General features: G+C 38.3%; 1 protein-coding gene across 8 annotated transcripts in view; it reads left to right on the forward strand.

Moving 5' to 3' along the window:
- The window catches only part of FAM135A (family with sequence similarity 135 member A), a gene marked incomplete at both ends in the record, with an annotated part of 117963 nt that extends 108497 nt beyond the window's left edge, over nt 1–9466 (forward strand). For all 8 annotated transcript variants that reach the window (XM_080699924.1, XM_080699925.1, XM_080699927.1 and 5 more), the window contains 2 exons: nt 6994–7107; nt 9261–9466. In XM_080699924.1, the coding sequence (XP_080556050.1) occupies nt 6994–7107; nt 9261–9466 (320 nt within the window). The remainder of the gene's footprint in view (nt 1–6993; nt 7108–9260) is intronic.
- Nucleotides 9467–9763: the final 297 nt, after the last annotated feature.

Below are 9763 nucleotides of genomic sequence, written 5' to 3' on the forward strand. Positions count from 1 at the left end.
GGACTCCAGTTGTAGTTTGGAGGTAGAACCCCCTGAATTCAATCCCTAATACCAAAAAAATTAAAGGGATCATTTCTTTATCATATTTTCTATGGCTAACATAAAAAAATTCTAACTCCCAGGTTATTGCTTCAATTTTTTTTCCTAACCATGCAACTTTCCATTTTCTTGGGAAAGCCTAAATCAAAATTTAAGCTTTTTCCTCCTTTTTTTTTTTTTTTTTTTTTTTAAGGTGGTGGTACTGGGGTTCCTGGAAGCCCCTTCTACTTTTGGCTACACTCCCAGACCTATTCTATCCTTTGTTTGTTTGTTTGTTTGTTTGTTTGTTTGTTTTTGAAACAGGGTCTCTTAAGCCAGAGCAAGCGGCTGGCTTCGAACCTGTGCGATCCTCCTGTCTCCACCTCCCAAGCGCGGGGGTTACAAGTGTGCACCACCACACCCGGCAAAAAACATTTTTAAAGCCGATTAAAATCATTAGTGTGACTTTTAAAACACTGAAAAATACTGTTTTTTTTTAATAAGTTATGATACTGCCTGTTTTGTATTTTCAATACGATAGATCTGGAAAAGGATTAGGGAAATACTGCCTTTTTTATGTGGTATTAAAATTGAATCCAGGGACAGTCTACCCCTGTCCTGCCCCTGTGCCCCAGCCCTGGTGTTTTTGTTGTTGTCTTGTTTTGTTGACACAGGGTCTTATGTTTCCATGTGCTGGCCTTGAACCTGCAATCCCATCTCAGCCTCTCAAGTAGTATGCCACCTCACCTAGCTCACAACGTGTGTGTGTGTGTGTGTGTGTGTGTGTGTGTGTGCGTGTGTGTGTGTGTGTGTGTGCGTGTGTGTGTCTGACTGAGTTTAAACTCAGGGACACTACCTCACCTAGCTCAAAACGTACGTATATGTGCGTGCGTGTGTGTGTGTGTGTGTGTGTGTGTGTGTGTGTGTGTGTGTGTGTGTGTCTGACTGAGTTTGAAACCTGGGACACTCTACCTCCAAGCTACACTCCCAGCCCTATTTTATTTTTTATTTTGAAACAAGATCTCACTACGTTGCAGAGGGCTTTACTAAGTTGCTAAGGCTAGCAATGAACACATGATTCTCCTGTCTCATCCACTCAAGTACTGGAATTACAACCATATGCCACCACACCTTCCTCAGCTATTACTTTTTTTTCTTTTGGGTACTAGAAATGGAGCCCAGGGGCATTCTACCTCTGAGCTACACCCCCAGCCCCATTTTTTATTCTTTATTTTGAAATAGGGTCTCACTGAGTTGCAAAGGGCCTCACTAAATAGCTTAGGCTGTCTGTGAACTGTGATCCTCCTGTCTCCACCTCCCAAATGCTGGGATTATAATCATGCACCACCACCCTCAGTTTGAACTATTGCTTTTAAAGGGAAATTATCTTTTTTGCTTATAATTATAAACATAATGTGTGTGTGTGTGTGTGTGTGTGTGTGTGTGTGTGGGTGGTGGTGGTGGTGGTGGTGGTGGTGGTGGTGGTGGTGGTACTGGGGTTCCTGGAAACCCTTCAGTCTCCGGGCCACACTCCCAGACTATATATATATATTTTTTTTTTTTTTTTGAAACAGGGTCTCCTAAGCCAGCACAGCTGGCTTCAAACCTGTGCAATCCTCCTGTCTCCGCCTCCCAAGCGTGGGGAATACAAACATGTGCCACCACGCCTGGCAAATTTTTATAGCAACTTGTACCCTAAAAGACCAATAACATTCTAAAAACTGCTGATCAAATATGTATATAATTTGCATAATATAATTTTGGCAAATTTGTATTGCAGCATTAACTATTAAGAGGAAGGGAAATGAAGGATCTAGAGCAATGCAGAAAGTAAAATACATAGATTAGGTGACACCACTGTTGAAGCAGGCAAGTTTACCTTATTAAGGCAGAGGGAGTAATCATGAACACTCTTGCATTCCACTTTAGGACTCAGAAATAGCCAAATAAGAATCTATTCATTGTTAGAATTGCAAAATTTTCTTATTATAAGATCTTACAGGGCCAGGTGTGGTGGTGAACACTTGTAATCCCAGCATTCGGGAGGCTGAGACAGGAAGATCGCAGTTCACATACAGCCTCAGCTACTTAGTGAGGCCCTGTGTGACTCAGTGAGACCCTGTTTCAAAATAAAGAATTAAAAATAGGGCTGGGGTTTTAGCTTGGAGGTAGAATGCCCCTGAGTTCCATCCCCAGACCCACAAAAAAAAAAAAAAAAAAAAAAAAAAGATCGGGCAGTCGGGCAGTTAGGCTCAGTGGTACACACTCTCAGTGGTACACACTTATGATCTCAAGTGTTTGAGAAGCTGAGACTGAAGGATCTCAGATTTGAGGCCAGCCTCAGGCATGACTGATTCAGAATAAAGAGGGTTAGGGGCTATAGCTTGAAGGTAAAATGCTTTTGTGTTCAATCCTCAGTCCCCCCCCCCAAAAAAAAGAGATCTTTCCAGAAGCATCTGCTTTGAATCTCCATCAACTGTTGAATTCTGACAAAGTATAACAAAGAAGTTTCTTGCTGTGCTGCTATGAAACAGATCATTTTTTTCCAGAAGGTTGTAGAGTTGTTTGATAATAGGTAACACTTGATTTACAAACCATATGTATATTTTGTTTCTAAAAGTATAGGAAAAAATCAGCCGCAGCTAATATTATTTAGAAAACAGATTATTTTGAATGTATTTAAAATAAATAATTTAATATTGTTTATAATATATCGATTTAAAAAGCACAGGTTCTCCAGCCTCCACACTATGGCCATTCTGGGCTGGCTAGGTCTTTGTTACCAAGGGTTGTCGTGCATTGTAAGGGTATTTAGCAGCCTATACTTTATAGATGTCAATAACACACACTTCCTCCCCTTCAGATTTTGCTAGATGCATGCCTTTGATACAGAATCACCAGTTTAGCAACACTTTAGCCAGCTCCAGGAAGTAAACATGAACTCAATATGAATTGCTTTAAAACTCTTTAGAATTTTCAGGGGGGGGAAGAGTGGCCGAAAGTGTCAAGAAGATAACAAGAGTGAAAATGAAAGTGTCAAGCAGGGGGATGCACATTGTAACCCCAGCATTTGGAGGCCGAGACTGGAGGATTGTGGTTTGAGGCCAGCCTTAGCTATTTAGTGAGGCCCTTTGCAACTCAGTGAGACCCTGTTTCAAAATAAAAAATTAAAAAAAAAAAAATAGGGCTGGGGGTGTAGCTCAGAGGTAGAATGCCTCTGGGTTCCATCCCTAATACTGAAAATAAAAAAGTGACATGCTGTTCTTATATGAATCATAATACTATGTAGTCCACAAGAATGTTGAAGATTTATTTTAATATTTTTCTTGTAATTCTGAAAATTAACTTAAATACTTAGGGATTTTTCTAGTTAAACTCTCCCATTCCCAAGAAAGGGAAAATCTTACATGCTTCTTCAAGTTAAAGGCAACTTCTCAACAATGAAATAGCCACTTCTAGGACTGAGTGAAGTATTAAGCCCAGGCAGTTAACCAGTAATAGAGGTAGAGACGGAGGAAATGAACCTAGAATATATGACTTTCAGATATTTCTATTAGCTAGACTTCCAACTCAGGTGAGTACTTTCATAATTTCTACCAGTACTGTAACCCTGGGGTCTACCATGCTTCGCTTTGAGTTTCTGCCCTTTTCCTTAAAACTCTAAACAAGGAATTGAAACTAAGATTTAAAAAGGGCCACACACTGTGGTGCATGCTTGTAAATGAGAAGTGTTAAAGTATCTCCAGTGCTTGGGAGGCTGAGATGGGGTCGCAGGTTGGAGGCCAGTTCCAGCTACTTGTGTGTGTGTGTGTGTGTGTGTGTGTGTGTGTGGTACTGGAGGTAGAATCCCGGGGCTTTTCTACCTCCGGGCTACACTCCCAGACCTATTTTATACTTTATTTGGAAACAGGGTCTCACTAAGTTGCTGAGAGCCTCACTAAGTAGCTGAGGGTGACTTCAAACCTGTGATCCTCCCATCGCAGCCTGCTAAGCACTGGGATTACAAGCGTGTGCCACCACACCCAGCTCCTAAAATGCATTTTTAAAGTAAAATACTGTCTAAGGAATTACATTTAAAACTGTGACAAGCTGGACGTGGTGGCACATGCTTGTAATCCCAGCATTTCGGAAGCTTAGGAGGATCTGGGTTCACAGATAGCCTCAGCTATTTAGCGAGGCCCTTTGCAACTCAGTGAGGTCCTATTTCAAAATAAGGAATAAAAAATAGGGTTGGGGGTGTGTGGCTCGGAAATAGATCTTAGCCTATAAATACTTAGGAACCAAAAGTGATAAAGGCATATATTTTAGTGTAAAAACTTCAGTGATATGGTCACTATTTTAATTTATAACCAAAGTATGATAATTGATGTGGATTTTTCTGCAGTTACAGTGAAATAATTTGTTAAATTAATAACCCTTCCAAAAAATAAAAATCTGAAAGTATATGAAATTAAATTTTCTAGAAAGAAAATGAGATTGCAGTGATAGTGGTAGGAGGAGAAAGCATCCTGGCCATGAGAATAGAAAGAGACATCATTACAGATGGAGCCAGCAAAATTGACAGAGGGATCAGAGGGAAATTAGGATGCCCAATATTTCTTTTCTTTTTTTTTTCTTTTTTTTTTTTTGTGGTGGTGGTACTGGAGTTCCTGGAAACCCTTCTACCTCTGGACTATACTCCTAGACCTATTTTTTATATTTTTATTTGGAAACAGGGACTCTTAAGCCAGCATGGCGCGATCCTCCTGTCTCCACCTCGCAAGTGCGGGGATTACAAGCGTGCGCCACCACGCCTGGCCCAATATTTCTTATTTTACTAGAATGATGATAGGCATAAAAATGCCAGATGGTGCCAGGCGTGGTGGCGCACGCTTGTAATCCCCGCACTTGGGAGGTGGAGACTGGAGGATCACGCAGGTTTGAAGCCAGCCATGCTAGTTTAAGAGACCTTCTTTCCAAATAAAAATATTAAAAAAAAAAGAGGTCTGGAAGTATAGCCCAGAGGTAGAAGGGTTTCCAGGAACCCCAATACCACCCCCAAAAAACAAATGCGAAATGGTGAACAAATTTTCGGAAATAGAATTTAGTATTAAGAATATTGAACCAGGCATGGTGGCACACACTTGTATTCCCAGCATTTGGGAGGCAGAGACTCGAGGATTGTGGTTCACAGGCAGTCTCGGCTACTTAGTGAAGCCCTCCGCAACTCAGTGAGACCCTGTTTCAAAATAAGGAATAAAACACAGGGCTGGGGTGTAGCTCAGAGGTAGAATGCCCCTGGGTTCTATCGCCAGACTTGGAAAAAAAAATAAATACTGAATGGTGAGCCAGGTGTGTGGTGCATGCTTGTAATCCCAGCATTTGGGAGGCTAAGACCATAGGATTGTGGTTCAAGGACAGCCTCAGCTACTTAGTGAGGCCCTTTGTAACCTAGTGAGACTTGTTTCAAAATAAAGAATAAAAAATAGGGCTGGGGTGTAGCTCAGAGGTAGAATGCCTCTGGGTTCCATCCCCAGTACCAAAAAAAAAAAAAAATACTGAATGGTGTTGGGTGTGGTGGTACACACTTGTAATCCCAATACTTGGGAGGCTGAGACAGGAGGATCACAGATTCATGGCCAGCCTAAGCTACTTAGCGAGGCCCTCCACAACTTAGACCCTGTTTTAGAATAAAAAAATAAAAAATAGGATGGGAGTGTTGCTTGGAGGTAGAATGCTCCTGGGTTCAATTTCCCAGTACTGGGGGGGAAAAAAAATACTGAATGAAGCCAGATGACACTTATAATCCCCATATTTGAAAGGCTGAGACAGGAGGCTCACAGATTCAGGGCCAGCCTAAGCAACATAGTGAGACCCTATTTTAAAATAAAGAATAAAAATAGGGCTGGGGATATAGTTCAGAGGTAGAATACCCCTGGGTTCAGTCCCTAATACCACCAAGGTAAAAAAAAAAAAAAAAAGAAAAAAAAAGGAATCGTGAATGAGCTAAATGTATAGCACATGTTTCTAATTCTAATGCTTGGAAGGCAGAATCAAAAGGATAACAGGGTCAAGGCCAGCCTCAGCAACTGTGTCTAAGAATCTGAATTTCTGTGGGTATAAAGTACCAAAATTTTAGCCTACAGCATTCCATAACAAAATTTCATATACCTTACAGCCCAATTCTAATACATTGCCCTCATTGATTTTTATCTTATTTAATAATGATAGGAAATTATATTTACTAGTCTGTGATAAATAATAAAATTAGAATATTACTGATACTAAAGAGATCAGGAGCAGGGTTTTAGTACCTTAATAAGTTAATGAACAGAGTAACCCAGGGTCTTAAGCCCTAAATTCACCCATTAAAAAAAGAAAGGAAAAGATAGGAACCAGATTTGACAAAAGTCTGAGTGGATCATGAAACCCATCACTTTTACTGAAAAATCTGTGTGTCTCTTCCCTGAAATCATACTTAAGTAAGCAGAAAATGTTAATAATAATAGCATATAAGTAAAAATGTAGAGAGTAAGTCAATGATCTTTTTTTTTTTTTTTTTTTTTTTTTGGTGGTACTGGGGTTCCTGGAAACCCTTCTACTTCCAGGCTACACTCCCAGACCTATTTTATACTTTTTATTTGGAAACGGTCTCTTAAGCCAGCGCGGCTGGCTTCGAACCTGCGCGATCCTCCTGTCTCCGCCTCCCAAGTGCAGGGATTACAAGCATGCACCACCACACCCAGCTAAATTATCTTAAATGGGGCATTTTAGTTATTTTATGGAAAAATGTAATTTTGATTCTTTGGAAAGAATATTATGATACATTTTCTCTAAACCTTGAGTCACCATGTCTAATTTTTCTCCTGCAGCCAAGCCACAATCCTTGCTGTCATTTAGTGCAAACTAGCTCACTACATACAGTGAAGCTGGCTTTTTTAGAGAATTAGTCATTTAAGCCTAGATGCATTATAATTCATTATTTTTTATTCCTAGGGCTTCATTATTTTAAAAATGTTGTGCTGGTGGGATCTTTACAAGATCGCTATGTTCCTTATCATTCTGCCCGCATTGAAATGTGTAAAACAGCTTTAAAGGACAAACAGTCAGGTAACGAAGTAAATTTAAAGTATTTCTCAAGGAGTTGTATCTATGAGTGAACTTTTTCCCAAAGTTTTCTTTTAGTCCCTTTCTCTCTTCTTTTTCTCTTTTCCTTTTATTTTATTTTCCATCTACTATTATTAACGCTATCCCTCCACCATTTTTCAATTCTTTATTTCCTGCCATGTGAGCTATCTTTACCAATGAAGTAGTTCTTTCATCTAATTACAATTGCTCTCCATTTTGCTGTGTCAAAAGTAATCCATCCATTGATTCCTTTTCGTTATTGGGATTGGTAATTGTAGTAATGGTCATTTTGCATGTTTTGCTGTACCTCACTTTTAGGCAAAGATAGCAGCAAGATCTTGCCCCTCTTTACTGATAGTAGTGTTTGTTTTATTATTTATTCTTTTGCTATTTGTGATTAACAAAAGGAATTTAAATCATAACAATATGGAGCTAGAAGGAGACTGAGTTCTGTTTGCTCATTTTCTATCTCTAAGGACAAAAGATACCAAGTTGCTCATTCAGTCACTGTTAGTTAATCATGGCTTCAAGCAAGAACTTGCCTGGCTCTTCTCCCTCCCAGTATTGCCTAGGTTCTTTTGAAGGGATGAAGCTGACTGTAACCTCCTTCATTCTTAGCTTTTTCTACATTGTGACACTGATCAGTTCCTTAAAGAAGGGGATCTTAAGGCATGCTTATAATGGCAGTATCTCGCATGGTATCTGAAACCATAGTAGGTACTCCACTCGTTTAACAAATATTTAATGTTCACTTGTAACATTAGAATAAACTTTTAAATAAATGTCTATTGTGTTAACAGTAAGATTTTGTGCCTTTGGGAAAGGGAGAATCTAATGAAGATCTATTTGGACATCATTCTATGTAGACATACTTTAAAAATAGTATGGATCAGAAATCAACTTGACTCAGTAAAAACTAAGAGGAGAGGCAAAAGTTAAAGTATTTTATGAGTTTATGTGATATTACTCTTTCTCTTAAATACCTCTCTGCTCTTTCTCTGACTGTGCTTCCATATACTCTTTCCTGATTACTCCTCAGGACTGCGTCCTGCATCTTCTGGATACAACATTACCTCTCTGAAATTCACAGTCCCATGGAAATATTAGTATTTATGTATTAATGATAAATAGTACATAAGCATTACAAATAATATTTTGCCCCTTATAGGGCAATTTGTACATCTATGTGTATGTATGTATATATAATCTTTTATCTCTTAGGCTTAGCATGACCTCACTAAATCCATTCTGAGAATTAACCAGAAAGAGCAAGAGAGGAGCACAGCTTTGAATTAAAAGCACCACCATGTATTAAATAAACCTTCAGACCAGAAAGGGATCTGTTGTTCTTTGAGCCACACTTATATTTTCTTCTGGCTGTAGGCAGTTCTTGTTCTTTCTCAAAATAATTTAGAAATGTTAACTGCCATAAAAATATCTTTAAAGTACTTGCTGTCTACTGAATTTCTTATTTGCCTAAAATATTTTATTGTGACTATCTTATTTTCCCAATGGTTTAACAAGTTACAGTTGACCTAATGTTGAAAAAAACTGCTTGCTATATGCATTGCTTAGAGTTAAAAATGTAATATCGACAAAAATAATATATAATGATTTTGTTGTTTTTTTACTTGACTGAAATTTCTTATTTTCTATAAAACAGTCACAGATATGATAGCTGAAGAAAAACCTTTTAAAAGATATTTTCTACCCTAGATGAAAATAATAGAACTATATTTTATAAATTATATAAAAGTAGCCAGGCATGGTGGTGCACATTTGGACTCAGAAATAGCCAAATAAGAATCTATTCATTGTTAGAATTGCAAAATTTTCTTATTATAAGATCTTACAGGGCCAGGTGTGGTGGTGCACACTTGTAATCCCAGCATTTGGGAGGCTGAGACAAGAGGATCGCGGTTCACATACAGCCTCAGCTACTTAGTGAGGCCCTTTGCAACTCAGTGAGACCCTGGTTCAAAATAAAGAATAAAAAATAGGGTGAGAGAGGTGTAGCTCAGAGGTAGAATGCCCCTGGGTTACCCCAGTACCAAAAATTAAATAAATTATATAAAAGTTGTATAGTATTATTTTCAGTTACTCATTTGAATAATTTTTTAAATTTTTTTCCATAGGACAGATCTATTCAGAAATGATCCACAACTTGCTTCGCCCAGTTCTGCAAAGCAAAAGCTGTAATTTGGTTCGATATAATGTCATCAATGCATTGCCCAACACAGCTGATTCACTCATTGGGAGAGCTGCACACATAGCTGTTCTTGATTCCGAAATATTTTTAGAGAAATTCTTTCTGGTTGCTGCCCTCAAATATTTCCAATAGGATAAAAAGCATTGTTAGAGACTTGACAATTACCTCATTCAACAGTGATTCAAATAATGTATAATAGTTAAATGTAGATGCTGATAAGTTCTAAGAAATATTTATACCTTTTTATATGGAAAATAATTTATATCATCTATGTGCAGAGCTTTTTAAACATCAACTTTACTTTCTAGGTAATGTGGCTGTGCAATATTTTTTTAATTTTCTTTTTACTTTTCTATCACTTTTTCATATATTTTGCTACCTAAGTATTTCAGTGAAACTTTAAGCCCATATGTATGTCTGATTGTTTAT

The sequence above is a fragment of the Muscardinus avellanarius genome, assembly GCF_963383645.1.
Source record: "Muscardinus avellanarius genome assembly, chromosome: 8".
NCBI lineage: Eukaryota > Metazoa > Chordata > Mammalia > Rodentia > Gliridae > Muscardinus > Muscardinus avellanarius.